The 25,854-nt window shown below is 47.3% G+C and overlaps 1 protein-coding gene across 1 annotated transcript in view; it reads left to right on the forward strand.

Moving 5' to 3' along the window:
- The window catches only part of LOC146834537 (uricase-like), a 151,521-nt gene that overhangs the window by 115,766 nt on the left and 9,901 nt on the right, over positions 1–25,854 (forward strand). The window contains exon 5 of the mRNA XM_085601932.1: positions 19,702–19,888. Within this exon, the coding sequence (XP_085458058.1) occupies positions 19,702–19,888 (187 nt within the window). The remainder of the gene's footprint in view (positions 1–19,701; positions 19,889–25,854) is intronic.

Below are 25,854 nucleotides of genomic sequence, written 5' to 3' on the forward strand. Positions count from 1 at the left end.
CATTGCCATGCTGATTTCCATACTTGGAGGTCCTAATCCCTGGTGGTAGGGTTTGCCCCGTTATGATCCCACGCCCTCTCCACCACTGGAGACAAGCTGCCTTCTTTCCCACCGGTAATGATGTTTTATAAGGGAGTTAGACCAGAGTCCCTGACCCTGCATTTCTAGTCGCCTCCTGACCACAATCTTATTGGATTATCCTGACTCGACTCCTGACCACAATCTTATTGGATTATCCTCACTCGACTTCCAGAATATGCACCCTCCTCTCCTTATTCTTATTCTTTGCACTATCGTTACCCAGTGGCCCCTCTTCTCCCTATCATGGCTTCCACTCGAATAAGTAGGGAGTTAACTGCTTCAAAGTCATGTATCCCCCTAATCTGTCCAAAGCAGCAGCAAAACAGTTCAAGCACAACACCACTGAACAATTCCCTGATTCCCTCTTTGTTGATAAATTTCATAATGGGCACCTAGAGAATATCAAAAATGACATTTTTTTCACTCACGATATCCCTTCCTGGTCCACCAGCTTCTTCAATTCCTTCAACGTCTCCTCCTCCTCATCTATCCCGCATGGACAGCGGCTAAAAACTTCCCCCTCCGCTAGCTTTAATGGCTCTCTCACCATTACACTCTACAATAATGGCACTGTCATAATTCAAGCTACAGACTCCTGTCTCTCTCTCTTTGACCATCTCTTCCACTGCCTTCGTCCAACCCAAACAACTATGATCCCCCTCGACTCTTCTTTAAGCCCCTCTCCTTTCTACCTTTTTTCCCCCCTAACCCCCCCGATACTCTAGGCCGCTCTCCCCTGTGACACAGGCCTACCATTTGTTCCCCCCTGCCTTTGCTCCTCCCTTTCCCACTCTTCCCCCTTCCTAAAATGTTCCTCCCCCTATCTTGTCTGCCTTGCCTCCGGCCTCCACCCCCCCTCCCCACCCTGCATATGCCCGATATTCCAACGTTTTCGCCTCCCCCTAATCCAACCCATCCCCCCTTCTTATTCCGCCTTTTTACAACCTGGTCTACCGATCAACTTTCCTTATCTTCCCCCTTCCCTTCCCCTCTCACCTCATCCCTTTCCGCTCTTCCCCATCCCCAGTACCCTAAATTCTTCCACCTCCCATCTCTCTTCAACCCACCTTCCTCATCCCTTGCTTCCTAACCATGTCTCCCTCCTCGATAATTCCTTCCTCTGACCTTGCAGTCCCTTACTCCTCCCTCAGTTTCCATCTTGCCCAATCCCCCCACTCCACCTGTTACCTGTCCCCCTACATTTACCTTTCATAGCCTACAGTACCTGTCCACTACCATCCTCTCTTTTTTCCCCATACCTCTGGTATTCCTTGGACCCCCCACCCTGTACAGCCCCTTCTCCTCTCCTCTCCAAGTACCTTTGGCCTTTCTCTGACCCCCTGCCCTCCCCTCCCTGTTCAGCCTATTCTCCTCTCTTCTCCCCTTACCTCTGGCCTTCATTTGACCCCCCTCCTATTCCTCAACTTTCTCCTCCTTTTTATGATCTCTACTCTTACCCTCTGTTCAACACCAGTAAAAACATTTCTCTTCCCATCCCTGTTTCATCATCCACTCCTATCGTCCACCATCTTCCCTACCTTCTACACTTGCTCCCCACCCATTTCCCCACCCCTCCCCCCTCACCCTCTGCACACCCTCCCTTATCCATCGAGCCACCCAACACTCCGTGCTCAGCTCTCCTCTCCCTTGAAAATAAACTTGATTATCTCATCTCTTCCCAGCTTGTAGCTTTCAATCTACCTTAAGCGCCAAGATGTGCCCCTTCCCTAACAACCTCCTGTGGAGTACCTTGCTCTCGCACCCCAATAAAGCCAATCACAGTCTGTCCTCTGCAGACATCACCAACTTACTGGCCAGCTACAAGACCACCAACGTCACTCCCCCTCCACCTTCCTCTCCTAATAATTCTACGCAGTTCACTATTCAGACCATCTCCTCTGTCAGAACGTACCAGCCTCCCTCTTACTGGGCACCCTCATTCAAGATTCTTATCCCTATCTCCCTTAACAACCCTATCACCCCCATCACCAAAACATCTGCGTCAGAGCTGCACTGCTTGCTCCACAACTGCGTTCTGCAATCAAACACAAATTGGAAATCTCTATCACCCACCAGAATCTTGACATGTTCTTCCTCACTGAGACCTGGTTTAATGACTCCTCTCATACTTTGTTTGATCTTCTGGTACCCACTGACTACTCTATCCTCAGAAATGACAGAACAGACAAAATTGGGGGCGGTGTCGCTATCATCTTCAGGAACTCCCTTCAAATGAAAGCTTTCCCTACCACCCTTTTCCGTACATTCGAATGCCTATCCCTAGAACTTCAAATACATCACGGCTCACCCTTTAGATTCCATGCCATCTACCACCCGCCCGGTAACTGCTCTTCCTTTGTGGAAGAACTCAATGACTTCATCAGTGACCAATTTTCTCAAAGTGATAGACAGATCTTCCTGGGTGACTTTAATCTCCACTGGGGCTCTTTGGAAGACTCGGCTGCCAACAAGCTCTCCACCTTTCTCTCAGCCAATGATCTCTTCCAACATTGCTCGGAAACCACACATTCCAAGGGCTCAATTCTGGACCTTGTTATATCCAAAGCAGACATTGATCTTGACACTTTTTGTGATCCTGCTATGCGGGCTCTTCCCAGACTAGACCCTAACGTGGATGTCAACGTTCTCACTTGTCAATGCCTCTCAGTACTAGCAGTTGAAATCAACAATGTCGCTCCACTCCAAAGCAAAAGGAAAATACCCACCCCCTCAGCACCTTGGTTCAATAAAGCTCTCTACAATGAAAGGAAAAACCTTAGAATCCTGGAGAAACATTGGAGAAAATCTCCTTCCACCTCCAATCTCTCTCTTTTACTTTCAGCAAGATCCAAATACCACAACCACATCTTCCTTGAAAAAGCATCACATTTCAGATCCCTCCTTGACTCAGCCAAAAACAGACCCAAAAAACATTTTGACCTCATCAAAAATCCAAACTCTTCTCCCCTAACCATTAAGCCTGAGGATTCCACAAAGAAAGCAGCAGATTTCACTATATTCTTTGATGAAAAGGTCAAAGCACTGGTGGATCAGGTCGTCCACCCCACCCCCATTGAGGAGCGGAAATCCTTAGTTACCTGGCAGAGCTTTGACGTCATCTTGGAAGATGACCTCCTCAAATGCATCCTCGAAACTAAACCCTCCAACCATTCTTCTGACCCCATCCCTAGCGTCATCGCTATCGATTTCTACACCCATACTCTCTCTTACTGGACCAAGCTAGTCAATCTCTTCCTCAGTCAAGGCTCCCTCCCTGTTGCCCTCAAATCAGGACAGGTTACCCCTCTTCTACAAAAAACCTGCGCTGATGCGAACGACCTCAACAACTTCCGCCCTATCACCAACCTCTCTTTTATTTCGAAAATCACTGAAAAAATGTGTTGCGAAACAACTTTCCTTACATATTATGGATAATAATCTCCTTGACGTTTTCCAGTCTGACTTCATCCAAAATTGCAGCATTGAAACAGCCCTGCTGTAAGTGACTGATGATGCGCTGCATATACTCGACTCTGGGGAATCGTGTCTTCTGATTCTTCTAGACCTCTCTGCAGCCTTTGACACTGTTAATCATAGCACCCTCCACAACACTCTTCAACAGAGATGGCACAGTGCTTAAATGGTTTGCCTCTTTCCTCTCGTACAGATCCCAAATGATCAAGATAGCGAACAGTCTTTCATCTCCATTGGCTGTAGGTCAAGGCATCCCTCAGGGTTCTATCCTGGCACCCACTTTGTTTAAGATCTACCTGGAACCATTAGGGAATCTCCTAAGTAAATCTGGGATCCATTACCATCTTTATGCAGATGACACTCAGATCTACCTCAAGGTGTCTTCCGCACACGATCTCTCACTACTCAACTCTATTCACAACTGGATGTTAGCTCACCAACTCATTCTAAATCCAGCCAAAACTGAATTCCTCCTCCTTTCTACCTCTTTCTCACATCCTCCTGTTCAATCTTGGATGGATCAGCTGAACCTACTCAACAACAAACCCATCATTGTCGACAGCGTTAAATCCCTAGGTGTCATTCTTTTTTTTTTTTTTTTAAATAACTTTTTATTAACCAGGAGATGTGCAGCAATACAGCAATCGTGACACATATATAACACCTTCATATACTTAATACACGTTGGGCATTTAAAACAATAATCAGTACATCAAGGGCATTTAGGGCAGAGACTCAGCAAGCAGCGCCACATTAGCGAGGTGGTCCCTGGAACAGTTTAGGGCCAGGGGGGTCACTTCACACGGTACCTCGGCAAGGTTTCTCCAAGCATTCAGGTAAATGCAGCCCCTTCCAGATTGTCTAGTATGGCCTGTCTCTCTCGTCGGAGTTCTATTGTGGGAGAAATGCAAATGTCCCCCCGATACTTATTCTATCGTCCCCATTTGTGATCCCATTTTTTGGGCAGCCTCGACCCTTATATACTGTTTTCTCCACCACCATCGATAAATCCATATCATTGGCCCAGGCGCGCAACGATGGCACAGTAGCTATCCCCCACTTCTGGGCAATGTTTCTTTTAGCTATGGCCCAACCCAATGTCGCCCACTCCTGTTCTGCCGGGGTAAGGTCCGTCGCATCCCACACATTTAGGAGGCACAGCTGTGGGGAGGGGGTGACCACCTTCCCGATGGCCCTCGCCATCTGCTGAGTTACTTCTATCCAAAAGTGGTTTATGGGGGAGCAGGCCCACAAGATATGTGTAAATGTGCCTACTTGATGACAATTTTGCAGGCAGAGCTCATCGGTACGCCTACCTAATTTACACAGCAGGGTTGCATCAAAGTACACTCGATGTAGAACTTTGAGCTGAACCAGCCGGAGCCGCATTGGTATCGCCAACACCCGAGGGGAGGCCAGCGCATCCCTCCATTCTTCGTCAGACAAGTCACCCACTTCTGTTTCCCACCTGGCCCGTACCTTCTGCAGTGTGTCAGTGCGATTATTAATTAGCTTTTTATATGTTAAGGAGATAGCCCTACGGTCCATAGGATCTAGCAACAATCTGTCTTCCAAAGGCGAGTAAGCTGGAAGGGGAGTACCCGCGGGTAGGGCGCGGTCAATAGCATGGCTTATTTGTAGATAGCGAAAGTGCTCAGAGGGTGCAAGTTGGTACTTAAGTTTAAGCTCTGCGAAGGTCGCCTTCTAACCTTTACCCCACACATCCCCCACCTTAGAGATGCCAATAAGATCCCATTTATCGAATCCGACGCAGGAGTTCAGCCGGCCCAGACAGTCAGGTTCCCAGAGGGGGGTGGCCTTAGTCAGCCGTCCGTACCATCCCATATGCCTCTGGAGTAGATGCCAAATTTCCACCGTTCTGGCCGTGGGGCCAGTCAAGCCTAGTTTCTTGGGGTTGGAGTACAGCGCTCGGTTGTACCCTCCCTCCCCCATGAGCCAGCGGTCCATCTGGAAGCTTGGGTCGTCATGTGACCCGAACACCCACTGGTTAATCGCAATCAATTGCGTCGCTTGGTAATAAAGGCGTAAATCCGGCAGTCCAATCCCACCGTCATACCAGCCCATGGTCAGTTTTTGCACTGCGATGCGCGGTGGCCAGGCCTCCCACAACGAACCAAGCAGCGCTGCGTCGATCTTTAAGAAATAGGACTCAGGGACCGGTACGGGTGTGTTCTGAAGGGCATAAAGAAAACGGGGGAGAGCTAGCATTTTAAAAAGGGCTGCCCTTCCCAGGAGAGTAAGGGGCAGTGTTTTCCAGTGGATCACGTCGGATCTGAACCATTGTAATGGGCCCCCCAAATTTCACTCATAGAATAATGCTGAGTCCGCTGTTATGAAAATACCCAGATATTGAAAACCCAGTAGCGCTACCGGTATATTATATCCCCGAGGTCTAAGCGGCGGGTCACCCCAGAGGGGATACATCTGGGATTTGGACCAGTTGATCTGGTATCCAGAGTGGGCCCCAAAAATATGGAAAATATGTAGTGCTCGACGGATCGAACGTGCCGGGGAGGCCAGGTATAACAGGATATCGTCCGCATATAAAGAGATGCGATCTTCATGATCTGCTGTCCATTTAAGGCCCCTGATTTCTGGGTCGTTCTGGATCCAGACCGCGAGTGGCTCAAGCACCAAGGCAAAAAGGAGCGGCGATAGGGGGCAGCCCTGCCTCGTGCCACGGCCGAGGGAGAAGGATGTCGAACGGTGGTTATTGACTGATACATGAGCCGTGGGCAGGGTAAAGAGCAGTCAGATCCATCCTATCAGCCGAGGCCCCAACCCCACACGGGTAAGGACGGCGAAGAGGTAATCTCACGCCACCGTATCGAACGCCATCTTGGCATCGAGGGCAAGCAATAGAGCCTCCTCTTGGAGTGTCCCCGCCCGACCCAGGGCCCCGTGGACACGACGCAGATTACGTGCGGTATTTCGTCCAGGCATGAAACCCGACTGGTCCGGGTGGATCAGGGCCGTGAGATACGGAAGCAGTCGGTTGGCCAGCAGCTTTGCCAGGATTTTGGCCTCCACTGTGATCAAGGAGATGGGCCTGTATGATGCACATTCATCCGCTGGCTTACCAGGTTTGCGGATTACCACTATAGTGGCTTCACGGATTTCGGCCGGAAGAGTACCGGTCTCATAGCATTCCTTGTACAAGTCGAGCAGGTGGGGCGCCATCTTCAGAGTCATAGATTTCGCGAATTCTATCGGGAATCCATTGGGACCCATGGCTTTGCCGGAGCGGGTATCCCGGATGGCCGTCTGAATTTCTTCGAGCGAAATGTCCGACTCCAGAGTCTCTCGGTCTTGCTGGGAGAGGCATCGCATTTCTATGGTGGCCAGGAGGTCTGCCGCCCAACATGCCTGCGAGTTCTGTGGCGGGGTGTATATTTGCCCATAGTGCTCTGCAAAGCGTTCGGCAATGTTTTGAGGGTCAGTGATCAGTACCCCATCGGGTCCTTTGATCGCCCCCACCCATCGCGCCACCATTTCCTTACGCTCTAGCCAAGCCAATAGTTTACCCGTACGCTCCCCCATTTCATAAATTCTGTGTCTGGTGGCGAGGGACCATCTGCTGGCCTCCTCACAAAGCAATTGTTTATAGTCCCGTCTCTTAACGTCTAGTAAGTGTTGGGTCCCCTGCACTCGGGTGCGTGATGTCTCTTGCTCGAGCTGCAATATCTCTGTCTCCAGCTCGCTAACCCATCTCCTACGTTCATTTTTATGTCCCACCATCAGGGACAGTGCTCGTCCCTTGATAACCGCCCCGTACGCTCCCCATAATGTGACCGCCGAGTCCACCGATCCCGCATTTTCATCAAAGTAATAATCCGTGTCGCGTCGCAAGTAGTCTCTGATATGCGGGATTTTCAGCAGCCACGGCTGAATCCGGATGGGACCAGGTTGTCGCAGTATATTCGCACCACAGAAAGATATTACCGGGGAGGGATCAGATATCCCCCTAGCTAAGCCAGAGGAGTCTGCGAAGTATTGGATATACTGCGCTTGGGTGAACAGATAATCAAGCCGCGAGTGACTGCCGTGCACTCCAGAATGGAAGGTGTAAAGTGTGTCTCTGGGGTGTGACCACCTCCAGATATCTACCAGGCCGAATGCATCTGCAAAATTACTCAGTTGCAAGCCCCTCAGATCGCCCCTACGGGGCGGAGTGCGGTACAGGGTATCGTCCATAGTTAGGTTAAAATCACCGCCCTAAACCACCGCACCCTCCGGAAGGGTCATTAGGATTGTCCCTACGTCCACCAGGGTCTGGCATTGGAGGCCAGGTGGCGCATATACTGAGATTATGTTAAGGGCCCTCCCTTCCCAGCTACTGGAGCAAACCACATACCTACCCTGAGGCTCGGTCTGAGTGGCATGGATCACGTAGGGGCAGCCCTTTCTCAGGAGGATCCCCACCCCCCTGGATCCCGAGGTAAATCCGGAGTGCGCAACCATGCGATACCCCTTCCGGTCTAGGGCCTGGCAGGAGTTACCTATGAGAGGAGTTTCTTGGAGCAGCACCACATCTACGCGCTTTCGGTGTATATATTGTTGCACTATGCTCCGTTTAATTTTATCGCCCAGCCCATTAACGTTCCAGGTCATTAGACTAAGCCTCTGTGCCATAGCCATCAGATCTGGACAGCAACATGCAGGAGTAGTTGGGGTGATCAATGTACAGGGGTCCCAGAGCCAGCACTCCCAGTACTGCCACCCGCCACCCCCCGCCCAGCCCAAAGACAACAGAGAGGAGATCAGAATTCAAGAGGAGACTAGCCCGTGCCGTGCATTGACAAAAATTACAGCGTCTGACTGCTGCAAAAAAACAATAAATAACATCCCCCCCAACCACCTCAACCCAATAAACTACCCAACCCTCCCTGCTCCCCTGCAAAACGAGACCACAACCGCCCCCCTCCCCCAACATGCAGAGTGCCTGTCAGCCCCCCCATAAATCTTTCGAGGAAACGTGAGCTGCCCCACTCCCATCATAACACATGACAACTCACAGAAAACCCCTTCCCTCCCCCCCCACCCTACTCACAACAAGTCAAAGAATATCGTTTGGGCATTGCTCGGACCGCCAGAGCCCTCCTTGACCCCGTCACTACGTGCTGAACTCGAACTCCCCCACATCCCTCCATCAAACATTCCCATCAGTAAACACACAGTTGAGGAGAGGCCACCAACATTAATATAAGCACGGCTCACGACCCTCCGAAGCCTACAACGGGGGAGCATGCTAGCAACAGAGCTGAGGATGCAACACACTCCCAGCGGAAGTGTTATCTATACATTATGTACTGTCCCCGTGAGGATAGCAGTCCGCTTCTTGACATCTACAGGGGGGATACTGCGTGGCCATGGGAGATCCTATACCTTCTTACCATCGTCCAGAGTCAATGATCACCCACTGGGCCGGGGGCCCCAGAATCCGAACGTACCGGAGAGTGTCTCTGCTGGCGCCAATCGTCGGCCGCATCCACCGGCGAAGGACCCTTTTTCTTACGTTTGTCTACAGTGCGCCAACCGTCCAGCCAGTCCCAAGCATCCTCCGGGCGCATGAAAAATAACGATTTGCCCTCGGCCTCCACTCGCAGCTTGGCCGGGAACATCATGGCGTACTTAACCTCATGTTCGCGAAGGGCCTTTTTCACCTCCAGGAAACTGCGTCTTTGTTTCTGAACCCGTAGGGTAAAGTCCGGAAAGAACGTGATGTTGCTGTTTTCCACGGTGACAGGTGGAGCCGCCCTCGCCGTTTAAAGAATAATGTCCCGATCCCGGTAGTTGAACACTCGGGCCAGAATTGGTCTGGGAGGGGCCCCGGCCTAGGGCGACCCCCCGGCACTCGATGGGCTCTTTCAATGGAGAAACACTTGGAGAGACCCCTAGGCTGTAAATGAGTGGGGACCAGGTCTTCGACAAAGAGGTCCGCTGCTTGCCCCTCCGCCCGCTCCGGCACACTGATAATTCGTACATTATTCCGGCGCATCCTGCCTTCATAGTCGTCCAGCTGCCGAGCAAGTACCTCGTGGAATGGTCGCAGGTCAGTGATTTCACGCTTAAGGAGGCTGGTGTTGTTCGACAGTTCTTTGGTGACCACTTCCACTGCCCCCACCCGGTCGGCGATCTTTCTGACGGCCTCGCGAATCAGAACAACATCGGTGGCCACAGTATCGATCTGATGTTCAAGGGACGACTTGACGGCTTTGATGGCGTCCAGGAGGTCCTTATTCGTCGGGTCACTCCCACCGTCTGAGGCCGGCGCTCCAGCCCGATCACCGCCCTGTTGCTGGTGCCATGCGAATTTCTCCAGCTTGGCCTGTGCCGTGCTTTTGGTGCCCCGCCCGGACGGCATGATCGCCCTTCAGTGGGCACGCAACAGCTCCGGGGTGCCGCCGCTAATCCCCGCCGCCTGCGGTGGGTAACCTCCACCCGGCCTGTCGGTTTTCGCAGGCTGCACCCCAGTCGCCAGGGCGCCCTCTCCGGCACCTAAATCCTGGGGCGGACCGTTGCCAAGGCCGTTCACCGCCACCCCGTTACTGCTTCACCGTGGCCAGGTAGCCGCTCTCCAGCCAGGCGCCCCTGCACGTGGAGGCCCGGCGTCAGGGTTCGTAGAGAGGCCCTCGGGTCCCGCCACTCAGTAAGGCCGCACCCCGGCTCCCGCCGCCAGTCGTCTGAAGGATAGCCCCAGCGGCCAAGTCTCGCCGAAGCGGGAGTCCGAGGGCTCCCTGTGTGATCTGGCACCCCACCTCCTGGTAGGTCCTGCAAACCACCAACTGATCGCACCCCTTACCGGTGGCGCGGGGGTCAGGTCGTCCGCCTCAGCACTCCGTCGACTCTTTGCCTTGATGGCGCTACCGACCACGCCCGGACACTGTATGGATCGCTGAGGTGGCACGGGGGGGCCGCAGAGTTACTCGGGACACGCCTCTGCCCCGCTGGAGACGCCGCATCCCACGTTGCCTCTCCCCCGGCAGACTAGGCCGCCACCGCGACCGCTCTTGTCTCAGCTCCTACCTGGCCGCCCTTCCTTCAGCTTGGGGATCGCCGGCAGCCGGGGCCAGGAGTGGGCTCGTCCCGAGCTCTCACCACTCAGAGCGGCAACCGGGACCACCGCGCCACCTCCGCCTCCCTTTTTGTCGGAGCTCTGCCGCCACCGGCCGTGATCCGGCCACACCTCCAGGCCCAAAAGTCCACCGGCAGCACCGGGTGTGTACAGCCCTGCAGCCTCTGTCTCCGTTGGGGCTTCGGTGGGGTCGGGCCGATCAAAGGGCCCCGCAGAACCCGCCCTCGAGTCACCCGGGGCACCGCGCCCCAGCACACTCTGCACCGGAAGTCCCAGACCGCAGCCGTGGCCTCACGTAGCCGCCTCGTCCGTCCAGGCCGCACCTGTCGGCCACCCGGCAGCCCAACAGCTCCCGCGGAGTGGAGCTCAGTCGCGGCCCCACCTCCGATCGCCACCAAACTTCGCCTCCCGGTCAGCGGGGGCTCCAGCACCACCAGCGTCAGCTCTTCGCTCGGGTTGGGGCCTCGGGGCGCAGATATTCAGGATTTTTCGGGAGTGGCGCTGCAGACCTTCGCTACTGCGCGGCCATTCCCGTCGGCAGCAAGCCCCGCCCCCCCTAGGTGTCATTCTTGACAAAAGACTCAACCTAATCTCACACATCAACTCTATTGCTAAGAATGCACGTTACCAGTTGTGCCTTCTATGGGGGATCCGTCGGTTCTTCCCGGAGAAAGACTTAAAAACCTTGGTACAATCTCTGGTTTTCTCAAGGCTGGATTATTATGCAATTCTCTTCTGACGGGACTACCCAAATCCCACCTCTCCCCTCTCAAATCCATCCTCCATTCAGCAGCTCGCTTCATTTCAGTGTCTAAACAAAGCAACCACGTCACTCCTATCCTGTCCTCTCTTCGATGGCTTCCGATCGAGGCAAGATCTATTTACAAAACTGCCTGCATCACACACAAAGCCTTACACACGTCCTCCCCTTGTTACCTGGCGAATAAATTGAAATTGTCCGGTGGCTCTCGACCTTCTCGCAATGCGGAAAAGCTTCTGCTTGAGCCCCCTGTCTTCAAAAGGGAAAGATCGATGGCGCAATCCTTCTCAGGCAATGTGGTAAGAATCTGGAACTCGCTTCCCCCATTGCCCCGTGCCCGCTCATTTACCCGGATCTTCAAAGCTGACCTCAAGTCTCTTCTCTTCCAAAGACACTTTCAGAACTAATACTTTCATTCTCAATCCCCTCTAGGAAGTTCGCTCTTCATTGTAAATTTGTACTTTTTCCTGTACATTCCTCACCCATGCGTGCTGTGTTGGATTTTGTGTTTGTGTACCCTTCATTTTAAGTCTCCTGTTTATCTTTGTAATGTTCCATTATGTAACACTTTTCTCTTGTAATGTAACAGCGCTCTGACACCTTCGGGTAATGTCTGCGCTTTATAAAAATACACTAAATAAAATAGAATTAAAATAAAAAAAGGTAAAGGCTTCCTTTTAGTTGTGGGGTATTACGACCTCTAGGGGAGGGTGGAAAAGAGCTGAAGGAAATATTGTCACTGCATTCCAGTTTAGGAAAAAAAATTAAGTGGAAACTTAAAGAAGAATGCAGGTTTCTTTATTTTCCGAACCTTCGATGTGGGAGCGGTGCAAGATTTAAAGGGGAAGGATTGGCTACAAATTGCAGGCAACTTCCTGCAAAACATTTTGGAAAAAAGAACAAACTCTTTAGAAACAGAGCTACTGTAGGCAATATTGCATTGGGTTTTGAACATTTACAATATTAACAAAAATGCATGAATTACCCAGGCACATGTATGCAAATGCAAATTTTCCATGTGCCCTCCTACTGCCCTACACTCGCTCCAAAGGAATAAGGAGTGGACAGACTCCCAAAGGAACACTGTACGGTCTTCTGCGCAAATAAATATGAGGCTTCATTGTTAATTAGAAATTAGCAGTGAATTGGTAGTGCGTCGCATCGGTGGGATTTTTTGAAGTTGTAGCTTAAAAACAACGAAAAGGCAACGACATTAAGGCTTGTGGGAAATGAACAAAGAAACCGGAAGCTTCAGAATGGGGAGCAAGTGCAAAAGGAGAGGATGACTTGAGTAAAACAATCAAGAGTATAAATGGCACATCCACGTAAAAATAGTGAGTAAAAGAATCTAAACAGCAAGAATGAAGAAAGAAATTGCAACCAAACATTGGTGTCTTAAAACGGAATGGATTTAGAGGCAAGTGAATGGGGCTGTAGAAGAACGGGCTGACTGGGGGAGAAGCACAGCGTGTTATTATAACTGAGGTTGGCAGCCCATTAACACAGGCACTCCCAAGGACTGAAAAGGATGGATGGTACAGTCCTGCTTAGTCGAGAAGTAATGCACGTCATGAAGGCTCCCGGGCTCTCCCTGCTCCTCCTGAAGATACTGACGCCGCTATAGTCAAACTAGCCCTGTTTATGCCAGAACTAGCGCTCCACCAACACAGTCCGACAGGAATCAAACACATGGCACCCCCCACCTGAGCCCTGCCCTGAAATGACGAATTGGAACCAAAACACCCCGCTGGAACTGAACTGAACTGGAGTTATAATGCACTTAAGTATATATGGTTGGATGCATCACAGACAACCCCGGAGAATTGCTTCCGAAGGCTGCAGAGGGGCCTAATCATGCAGGGGCACCCTCTCACACAAAACCCATCACCCTCCCTTCACGATTATTAACTATATGAACACGGAAGGCTTGGGTCTGTAGGCCGACCACTATTTTGCTCTACAGAAAAATCGAAGCATTGGCCAGCAAGTGATACGTACCTCTTCTCCCCGTCAAGAAAGACGCGACAAATTGAGGACGATGCTTAACTTGCAACCAGTCCAGGGGCATCACAAATATGGCAGTTGTTATGTGTGTAGAACCACCATAGAAGGCAACATCTTCAGCGATGGTCGAAGACACTGGCGTCATAACGATTTCATCAATTGCAAGCCCCAAAACGTAGTATATGCAATCTTTTGCCCGTGCAAAATAATGTATATTGGCAAAACCAGTCAGGAAGTGCGACAAAGGATCATGCAACATTGCTCCAGGCTAAAGAATAAGGTCTCAACTGCACCGATGGTGAATCATTTCATTGTAAACAAACACTCTGAGAACAAGTTCCAATGGACAGTTCTAAGTTCAATTAAATCGAAATCAAGAAGTGACTGTGATACACTGCTGACTCCAAGGGAAGCATTTCTGATTATGAAATTTGACACTGCGATAAGAGGGCTGAATGAACTATCAGAAATAGGGAGGTTGTAAGACACTCAATAGAATTTACAACCGTGCAGACTACGATACCCAGGGGCATATTTACAATAACTGGTGCATCCCTGCATATCAGCAGGGCTGCCCGAGTTATTGTGCGCCACAGCTCCGCCACCATGGATGCGCCGCATTTAAAATGCGGCGCACCATGGGGCAAAAACGGCACAGAGGCGTGACACATCTTTTCCGTAAAAGTGGCGCACTGCTGGAGTTGCGTCGCAAGTGCAACGCAGCTCCAGCAATGGTTTGGGGGGCCCTATCTTGTTAATGCTGCGTCAATCCTTACGCCTTACGCAGGGTTTTGATGCAGCATGGGCCTAAAAGTGACTGAGTGAAATCTTGTAGATTTCACTCAGCCACCTTTAGGAGGCGTTCCTGTGCCGGAACGCCCCCCCCCTGCGCAGGAACGCCTACATGTGGCGCAGGGCTTTACATGCATTCACTCACCAGGCAAGAATGAACCTTTTATTGACCACTTAATGGAGATCATCACAGCAAACACCTCCCCACACTCCAAAGACATATTCCTAGGAGACTTCGCTTTACACTGGAACAATCCTAATGAGAGCCAGGTAAACATTATCAAAGACTTCCTAGCAGATCAAGACATAGTGCAAGTCTGCACGCTTCCAACGCATGTGAAAAGCTCCACACTAGACTGGATCATATCCAAAGATAAAGCGGTGAGCTTAACCTCAGTCATGCCTTGTGACTGGTCAGATCATCACATAATAACCTTCCAAATTCGAAGAGTACTACAGAAAAGAACCAATCAAACCCAAACTATGGGTGAGGACCACAAGGAACTTGGACAAGGGGAAACTGGCGTCGTTATGCAGGAAAGATCTTCCCCCTCCCAGAAATTTGACAAACGCCAACAAATTCACGGAGCACAACAATGCGAAGATGTCACAGATAATAGACACTATTGCACCATTAAAACAAAAACGAACATCGGACAAAGATAAAAAACCCTGGTTCAGCGACACGCTAAATGAAGAAAGACATAAACTGAGACTAGCAGAAAGGAAATGGAGGCAGCTACCGTCATCCCCACAGCTAAAACTGCTAAGAAAAACCAGAAGCGCCTACAATAAAAATATTCTGAAGTCAAAAAAAGAATTCTTCAGAACAGAATTGGAAAATGCGAAAAACAGACCTCGGAAACTATTTGAATTGGTTAAACAACAATCAAACCAAACGTACAAATCTGCACTAGAAGCAACAAAATCTCAAATTAGTTGTGAGGAATTCGCAAATTTCTTTCCATCCAATGCCATGTCCATGGAATGTGAGCTTAAGTCAGCAGCTTCTACATGGGAGACCTCTCAGCCAAATAGTCCGCCAATGCCCAACGATTCTTTACCCAAAAATGAAGCTCATTGGTCCACTTTTGAGCTTTATGACCAAAACGACATCCTGAAAACATTATCGGCCATTAAGCCTAACAATCACTTCAATGACCTACTCCCTGCTAAAATTATGCCGCACATAGACAAGGAGATCATCCCCAGCTGGACAGCGATAGTCAATGCTTCCCTGTCTCAAGGATCCTTTCCAGACTGTCTAAAAATTCCTATCATAATAAAACCGACAGAGAATCCCGCTGAACCTAGCAACTTTTGGCCAGTATCCAACATTCCCCTACTAGCAAAGTGATTGAAAAATGTGTTCAGCAACAACTAAGTCAGCACATATGTAAATTCCAACTACTAGACGATTTCCAATCAGGATTTAGACCAAACCATAGTATGGAAACTGCAATTCTGCACATAGTAGACGATGCATTACTCACTCTAGGCCAAAACAAAGCATGTCTGTTAATCTTGCTTGATTTATCATCCGTGTTCGATACAGTTAACCATGAAATGTTGCTAGAACGTCTGGAGAACAGGATGGGTTTTTCCGGGAACGTTCTTGAATGGTTCAAATCCTACTTGAGGAACAGATTACAAAGATTTCTGGTGAATAAAAACTTGTCAACATCATCCACCATCCAGATAGGGTTTCACAAGGATCGACCCTCTCCCCAACACTATCCAACTTATATGTGGAACCACTAACGGACATACTCCACCGTGCCACCATCCTTTTCCACATATACGCCGATGACACTCAGATTGACATAAGATCATGAACAAAGCTCTACGGGCAACGATGCAATGGCTAACAAGCAATCAGTTTAACCTAAACGCAAAAAAAACTGAATTCCTCCTAATTTTCCCCACCAAAAGCCCGCCCATTATAAATGAATGGACCAATTTGAATAACAATAGACCAAAGCCTAAACATGCAGTCACACATTAACACGCTGGCTAAAAGTGTAAGATTTCACCTGAGCTACATTAAGAAATTAAAACCTTTCATCGAAACGGCGGACTTCAAAATGGCAGTTCAAGCATTAGTAATCTCGAGGATCGAATACAGATCCACAACACTTTCTGGGCGCCCCAAAATTGTAACAGCAGAGCAAAAAGCCTGCCTCAACGCAGCAACAAGGCTCATAACAGGGTCAAAAAAATTCGACCACATCTCTCCTCACCTGAAAGCACTGAACTGGCTACCTTATGAAGCCAGAATTCAGCTCCAACATGGCATGCATAACACGCAAAGCTCTACACTTCAAGTCACCAAGATACCAAGCGCAGAAACTGGTGATCTCTGAGGGAAACAGACAATCAAGGAGCACCAGAGACCTAGTGCTGAAACCCCAGATTTTCCGCAAAAACCAAGGGGCATATTATCAAGCACGGCGTAATAATTATCACTGCTTTAGCGGCAGAAAACTGCTGCTAAAGCGGCGATAATGGGCTTGATAATATGCCCTGGAGAATTTCAATAGAAGCCCATGTTGACACCAGAACATGGGCTTCTATGGGAATTCTCCAGGGCATATTATCAAGCTCATTATCGCCGCTCTAGCTGCAGTTTTCTGTCGCTAAAGCGGCGATAATTTTAACGCTGTTTCTTGATAATATGCCCCCAACTTACAAGAGAGCATTCACAGCTGCGCACCGAGAATATGGAACTCACTACCTCCAGACATCAGAAGGCTAACCAACCACACAAGATTCAAGAAAGAAACCAAGATCTTCTTAATGAGTAACTTCCTACTGTAAGCATTACAGAGCATCCGCACATGGCTCGCCCAAATACTCTCGCTCAAAGACACAAGACTTGCTTCCCTTGAGGTCCCTCTAATCTTACAGCCTGCGTACGTACTAAAGCAGTTATCAAAAGAAATAGATTTGTCAACTTCTAACTGGACTGGAATATATTGAATGCTATACAGGATCTGTACCGGAAAAGTTACCTTTTTCTGAACTGTGAAGCGCTCTGATACCCTGCGGGGTCAAGTTCACGCCATACAAAACACTAAATAAATAAATAAAAATGGTTGCAGGGAGGGAATATGGTCCCTATCGCAGGAATGCTGGCTCTCCCAATCCAGCCCGGGAAGCATCTGGTGCTACCACTAGCAACGCACAAGTATAGGTTGTCCAAACTGGAACAGATCCACACACTGTTAAACATTTGGGACCACATGACAAGGTGGGAAAATGAAGAACACATCTACATGCAACAGTTAGTCCCCTGGTGTACTGCCATAAGCCCCACAATACCAATGTTTCTAAGGCAAAGGGGGGAAGGTAGTGGCCCACAATGTTTAGAGAACTTATATGCAGATGGCAGAATGCTGGGGCACGCAGATTTTTGCACTCAATGGGATGTTACAGGTAGCTGCTTCCTCACATACGCTGGTCTAGTGGCTGCCATAAGGAAGGTATGTCTGGGGTTCTCGCAAGAACCGGACATGCATGTCTTAATCAGTCAGTGTCAGACATGGGGGGAGATCGTAAGCTTATTTCATATCTGTATGCCCTCCTCATGCCACATGCGGCCTGCCGCATCATGACTCTAAAACCCGATGTGAGGGTGATATGGGGGAGAAGTTGAGTGAGCACGAGTGGGCTTTTCTGCTGGGTAAGTGCAGAAGGGTGACTTGTAATGCACAATTAAAGTTGATACAATATAAATGTGTACACAGGGATTATATCACACCACAATGGCTGCACAGATTAGACCCGACCAAGCAGGAACACTGCCCCAGATGCCGGTCAACCCCTAAGACTTATATTCATATGTGGTTGACATGCCCTAATACGGGAGCTTTCTGTGGTGAAGTGATTCAGGTCTTGCCCAAACTACCATTGTTGCCCACAATGCAGTGTGCCTTTTGGGCCTGGTGACCTGATCCAAACACACTAAATATGCAGGGACCGTAGTAGAACTGGGTCTAGCCGAAACAAAGAAATTTATAGCACTGAGATGGATGACTAACCGATCACCTACTAAGAAACAATGGCTGTGGGAATTTGCACAACAAGTGCGAATGGAATGCAGGATAAGACACAGATTAGTATACAGCGGGACTGACCAGGGGGGTAGAATGGGTTGGGACATGGTGAAGAACCACTTACAGCATGAAATAAAGGAATCTGTTTTGGAGAATAGAGCGGATTCTGGAGATGAGTGAAAAGTGAATAGGCCGGAAGGCTCAGGATGAAGTGAGTCTACAGGACGTCAGCGCCACCATGTGCACTGTATACAGTTTTATTTATGCTGCTAAAGTTCCATGTCCTGGTTTTCATTGAAACACGCTTGTGAAGTAATACCTCTCTATCTGAATCTGGGGGGGATGTGAATGTTATTACCTTTGTATTGTTGTTTGACTGCAAAAATCAGTAAAACAAAGATGAGGGAAAAAATTGTTTTCATGAATTCTATACATCACTTTTAAGATTTACTAAGACAAAAATACTTTAGGTGGAAATTATTTTTTCATAAAACTGTAAAAATATTTAAATGTAATATAATATATATTCAAATTAATAAAATATTTGATTCATAGTAAGTTAATAGTGATGTAGCATTTTTGTATTTGGTTTAACATTTAACATAAATGTATAAAGGTAATTTATATTAATGTTTAATATGAAGTTGGTATGATCTATAAGCGTCTTTGATACAAGTATTGTTTTCTCTGGCTTGTTGGTTTGTTACTTACCAGATTTTAGACTTGGAATTATATTTGGATAATCTTTGTGATCGCTGAATGATCTAAGTGACAACACAACTCATCTATTTGTAAAGTACACATTTTATTCTTGGCACTGAAAAACATGTTCATTATTACCAACTCAATGACATTCATTTTATCAGTCTCAGAACGACTAAAGGCATCATGAATCTGCATAGGTCAAACAAATATTCCTAGTTTGAATTCATTAATCCACTAATTCACAAAGGCTAGCAAGTTATAATGCCATGGGAACTCCTGCCATTATTAAGGAGAGTACTTTTACCATGTTTCTGTAAAGGAGGCCTTAACTCTGATTAATTAGGAGGCAGTCATTTACTATCATGTAAGTCAATTTACATTCACAACCTTGCAGAAAGAAGGATGTAATCTTAAATGGAACGTAACACAAAGCCCTAACAGCAGTCATTTGTGAACCATGCCCAGATGAATCCAAAAGTAAGGGTTACAGACAAGAGAAAAACTTGAAGGAAACAGGTCAACCTGAAACATGCCTAGATGTGGCCAAAATCACTGGTTACAGAAAAGTAGGAAACTTGATGGATCTTAAAAAATTGTGTTAGTGTTACCTACTTTCATTGTTGTATCGTCCAAAAGAGTCTTCAGCCATCTTATTTCACAGTGTGGAACTATTTAAAATTCCAAAAATAAAAAACATAGCATATGAATCTGGCCTTCTTCTTCTTGTGTTTTAGAGCCCCCAGTCATTCATGCAGGAATTAAAGAAATGAGGCTTTTGAAGACAACACAATCTGGATTTGAAGGATTCATCAAGGACCGCTTCACAACACTTCCAGAGGTGAAGGACCGGGTGTTTTCCACAGTTGTAAACTGCAATTGGAAATACAATAGATCTCTGGGGATAGATTTTGAAGGTTCATGGTATGTATGTTTCATATACTAAATCCCCTAATTATGATCATAGATTTTGTAATCTTGCAGCACTCCTCATTAGCTTCAGCTTTTGTGCAGAAATGTTATCGCCCATCTTAGTATCCTTCATACATAACAAATGCTGTTGACTATCTCTGCAACCTGAAGTTTAACAATTACAACATCAGGGTTATCGTCAGATGGTTGTCAAGCCCTCTTTTAAAACATGCCAATATATATTGCTCCAAGGGGAGCCGAGTTAAACCTGTGTTGCCTATCTTTACTGAGTCTCTAATCCCAAAGGCAAAGGATCTAAAGATGTTGTCTGGAGTTAAGTGTGTCATTCTCTTTAAAATCTGTAATTTGTTTCAGGATATGCTGTAAGTTTATAAGTATTAGTGATAAACTACGTTAATAAATAATAGATATATGAATTTGGCTCATTTCAGCAAGATGCCTCTGAAAGTCAGGTGCTCACTGCTAAAATTAGATTTAGACTGCAGGTCAATAGACTGAAATCTGCACCATACCGCCTAGCCTTTTATACTTCAAAGGCAACAAAGACATACTAAATTATCCAATTTCCAAACCAGGATATCATATATGGGACAAAGTACCCCTGTCACACAATATAAGGATATTGCAAGTCATAAAGGAGTTCCATGACCATTGAGAGGAACAAGGCTGAAGGCCGAGTTCCTTTATAAGGGTATGTAACCACTAGTTGACTTGCAATTTCCTTATCATGTATGGCAGAAAGTACTTTATTCTTTACAATACATAGTTACGCCATCACCATTCTCACAAACTGCTTAAATACTTGATGCATAACTCCTTCATATGAAAGAGAGAGCTTGCTTGCAAACATGAAGAATTGAAATAGAAACTCTAATGTAAAATTAAGAAAACAACTGAAATGTGTTGGAAAAAGACATTAAAATCAGTGTTGGAATGGATAAACCCCTTGCATGGTGTTGGGCGTGCATCCCTGCCCTGAGTGCCCAGGCTGCAATGAGGTCTGGATCCCATGTGCTGATTTTTGTTGTCATGGGGGAACACAAATCATGTTTGTGTGCAACATATCATAGGCCAGTCTCACAGATTTTCTTTTTTGTTTGGACTGGCTGGGGTGCCCGAAGCGCTACTCTCTTAATACTGAAAGGCTAATGCCTTTGCCAGTAGTTAAGCAGCATGAGCTTGGTGGCGGCAGAATACGGTGTAGTGATCAGTAGGAGTGAACAGGCCTTTTTACTTGTGACGCTGGAGTGAGTCATTCAGGTTCACTTACTTAAAGGTCTGCTGCATTGTGCTTAACTCACCCTTGTCCTACGTCTGTTTGGAGCATAGTGCTGCACAGTGTGTGTGTGTGTGTGTGTTATCAATGTGCTGCGTGCATGTGTGTCTGTGAATGGTACAATACAGGTGGTATGTAGTGGTATTTGTGTGTGTTATGTGCATGTGCTGGGTGTTTGTGTGTCTGTAAATGGTACATGTTGTAAATAAATGATGCCAGGTCCTTGTAGATTTAGGTTGGTATATTCAGGATAGATGTTACAATGTAGAGAAGCTCACCAGGAGCAGCCTTCCTGCTGCTCAGCCCATCCTCCAACAGCCCATCCTCCAACTGACTCTCTCACTCGCCAACATTCCACAGCCACCTCACACACCAACATTCCATCACCACAAGCACACTGGGTGAGCAGCAGGTATAACAGTACAATACATGGGAGATTCTGGGTTCCATTTAGGGAGACCCAAAGCTAACTGAAGGAACATGAGGATGTGGAAAAATCCCCTCCAGACAGATTGATGGATTGAGGCATGCCTGTGACCTGGATGTGACGCACTGGAGGACGGGTGAGCCAGTATAATTCACAGAATGCTTTTTGATTCAAAACATGTCACTTCAAAGGAGCCTGGGCACATCTGAATTAAGAGATTCAGTTGATGAGAGAATAATAAAGAGTAGGTCTGAGGCCCTGGGCTAACCTTTTGATACACATATCATGGTGGCTGACATCCCAGTGTGAACCTCTAGTCACTCCCAAAACCTGTGTTGTGGGGGTATCAGATTTGGAGTTGTTCCTGCAGCCATAGACTGCTTTCTGGTGGAAGGATAGGGCAGAGGAGAGGACATTTTAGCAGGAAGCAGAAACCCAACAAACATCAAAGATTGGGACTCTAAATCAAATTTGGTGGTTGTAAATACACTGTACGAAGTGGACCTTGAGGCCCTCAAGTTTGTCAACTGTCAAGCCGCCAGTTAGGCAAAGAAAAGAAGCTCTTTAAGACTCCTGACCAGGACTGGGAGCCTAAGCCTGCCAGTCTCCCAGGCTGGGTGAGGGAACATCATCCAGGGAATATGAGATCACCTGCCCTTGGAGCCTAAAGCACAAGTGCCTGCCTACTTGCCAAGACCATTGTGCCCTAGGAGGAAGACAACAGCACTGTGGGAGATCCAGGCAATTGGATACCGGAGGTGAGGTGTGAGAAGACAGCTGCTGCACTGAACAGGTCATTGCCCGGGTGCAGGTTAAAGTCGGCGACTCAGGTAGCCCAGAGGATGGATGCTGTGAAATGACGCATGACCATTGCCCCACTGATTGGGTCATTGCCTAAATGCAGAAGTGAATTCAGCGACCCTGTATGCCAGGCGGAGCCACAGGGAATATTACAACTGTGCCGATCATGCCATAGCCAGTATGCAGAGTGAAGTCAGCAACTCAATTTGCCAGGTGGTGCTGCTGTGAATATTACATCCATGCTGATCGGCCTGTAGCCCTTGAGCACAGTAAAGTTGGTAGGGCCATCATGAAGATTTTTCCTTTGCTGATATGGCCATAGCCTGTGTACAGAGTGAGAACAGTGATCATGTATGCCAGGGGAACACCATGAAAAGGAAAGGAATGTGGTCTGGTTGAGACCATCGCCGAGAGGAAGACCTCTGAGAATTCAAGCCCTAGCGGAGAACCAGCACCAGGAGTATGCCAGCATCGGAAGAGCATCAAGGGCACCCCAGCCACTGCCTCCACAGGACCGCGTGTGAGGAACTCAAGAACACCTAAGCACTGCCCCTCCAGGGCCTTGTGTGAAGAGTTTACCGGAGACAGCTGCTGCAGCTTCAGCAGTCACAATGTGGGTCGACTTGGAGACTCTGGTCGTGCAGGTACTGTTGGCGTGAGTAAGAATGATTTACAGGCCAGATGATCCAGGGAAACTTGCCAACCATATAGCGATAGCGCTTCAGTGCTAAAACACTTTTGACTTTAATAAGAGTGGGAGTGGGACTCCTGAGTCTCAGACTACTAGTGGGGCTAACGTCAATGTTGCCTATGGTTAATGGGGAATACCACCAGCGAAAGAGGAGTGAGACTTAGGAACCAGCCTGTTAAAATACTAGAGCCATGACCTCAGGGCACTTTCTGTATTGTTTGAAAGTGCCATATTTTACTTTGTGTTGGTATATAAATACTCCTTTTTTCATGAAAGCTAGTGTTTGACTGGAAAATCATTTATTGCTGCTGCTGAAATTTTGAGTCGTGAGCCTGTGTTCAATCTCTAGTGTCTATCTCCCTCCTGAGAAGCCTTAAACTGCTTGACCCTCACTACCACCAAAAGTCAAGCTCAGAATGTTTAGAAACATGCAGAAAGATTTATACTTTTCTATAATTACCTAAGTAGTGCAAAAAATAAACATGTTAACATACATATCTCCTTTGTGCTTGTCACTGTATAGCTAGAAAAAGTTAAGTTTTATTTTAATTCTTTAAACAGTTGCTTTAATTACGCTCTGTGACCTGACCTGCCTTTCTCCTTTGCTACTTGCTCTAGTAGCAAGCACTGTGACAGCAGAACCCAACTGTAATAGGTTATTACAGTTGAGCGGTTACATCAGTTCTTTATAATAGACACCTCGGTGCATCACAAGTCACCTTTTATAAAGGAATTAGAGACAGGTTTTTAATCAAGGATTGCAGAATCCCATCTACTATAAAGCAGTAACAGATATGATTACAGAGAGGTCACTCCACTGAATTTAGCAAAATATGTGACCACCTGCTTATGATTATCCTTGATTTCATTTAAGTACTTATAGATATCTCTACCTAGATGGAGGCCACGCTGGATCTGTGCCACTCATCAAAGGGCTGAAAGAATCTAAACACATCACCATAAAGGAGCTACACTACCTCCATCAGCAAGCTCACATTATCCTAAAAATCAGCTGCATGACATACAAGAAACACTACACCAAGACCCAAGTCTACCTCGCTAGCAAACTAACAATATTTGGAGGTCAAAAGCACAGGAGGAGTCTGATATTGCCAAATTAGAGCTTAAACATTGTAGGAAGGAGAAAAAACCAAAGACGCCTTCTTAGCCTATGCCCCCCCCAATCTGGAACAACATCCCCTCCAATATCAGAACACCAACTCTCCTACAATTAAGGAAGAAACAGATAACTCACCTTTTCAAGGAACACTAGGCTGACTTCTCATTTTTCACTAGCTCTACCACCTCCCTCTGTCCACTACCCCTTTGTATTACCCCAAGACTTTCCCCCCTACAGTGGCCCGTTGCTAGCCAGCTATGTTTATGCTTTAGAGATACCAAAACATACACACATGCACATATGGAGTGAATTTGAGAGAAGTCACTAAGGGTCGCTTTGCTAGTGCCCCGGAGTACTTTTCAGAAACACCACCCTCGATTTACCAACACTGGGGGCATTGGCAGTTCAGGGCGTGGAGTTACTGGGTACCAGATGTAGTACCCTGAGGTCCCTCTTAAAGATGGGGAATTAGTGGTGGAATTAGTATTGCCAGTCCTTATTCCCTGGGTTATTCTCCATTAACCTTCAGTAATTTCCCCTTCCCCGATGACTCTTGTGATCAAAATGTGGCTTGTAACTCCAATTAATGAAGCTACCAGCCCCATAAGTATTAAGAGAGATAATAAAGGCATAATAGTGTGAATAATATAACTACCTAAATAACAAATTCAGTGACAAAGACCACAGTTGTGGTCTAAGCCAAAAGTATGAAATGGGTTGCAGCAAGCAGGAAGAAAGGAATATTTGTTCTTGGGTGGTCCCTTTAGATAAAGTATGCTCACCCTCTTGCATACATTTACAGAAAGTTAAGAATCTTTGAGACACACAAATGACTTACTATATCACGAAAAAACATTTGACAGGATGAATGGTTGTCTGCTGTTGCAAGTGGTTCTCCCGCCTCTGTAGATCTGGTGGACCCCGAAAACAGCAGAGGCTATGAATTCTTCGCTGGGAGACCAAAGGCAGTAAGACACATATGCAACATTGTGTCTAGAGAAAGTAGACAGCATGCTTGGTTAAATCGTATGCTAACTTTGTATGATTAAACCCTAATTTGTCCATGTGCACCCCCCTTTAAATAAAAGGTGGTACCGCTGCATTAATTGTGAGACATCCCAAAGTAACTTGATGCCGTAGAATTCCTCAATTTGCTTTGCATGTTTACTTATTACAATAACATTCTTATTATTTTTTCAAAATAAAAATAACAATACTGCTTGGATAATCTACTCTACCTAAACTAGACTCCATATCAAACTCCAGGAGTACGCCTTGACTGTTTGAACTCACTCCTCACTTAAGTCAAAACCTGAAAAGGAGACTCTTAGCCTTTCAGGGAGCCCACATTGGTATGTGGTTTCTGAATTTTCTCGCAGAAGGGCATACTTATTATAGGGATTACCTAACTGCCCTTTGGTTTTGCAGGCCCGGGATAAATGTACAACGCCAGTATTTTAGACAACTACTTGAAACTATATGCACAAAATTGTTTGAAAAACAGAAAGTGTGTAGTTAAGTTGTTCGCCCGCGAACAAAATAAGGTAGTATTCAGGGAGAACTTACATTTTTAACTCCAATGATTCTATGTAAATGGTTTACAATTTTCAGGACAGAAATGATCAAGGACGTCAAATTAAGT

This window comes from Triturus cristatus, chromosome 4_2 (genome assembly GCF_964204655.1).
Source record: "Triturus cristatus chromosome 4_2, aTriCri1.1, whole genome shotgun sequence".
In the NCBI taxonomy this organism is placed as follows: Eukaryota; Metazoa; Chordata; class Amphibia; order Caudata; family Salamandridae; genus Triturus; species Triturus cristatus.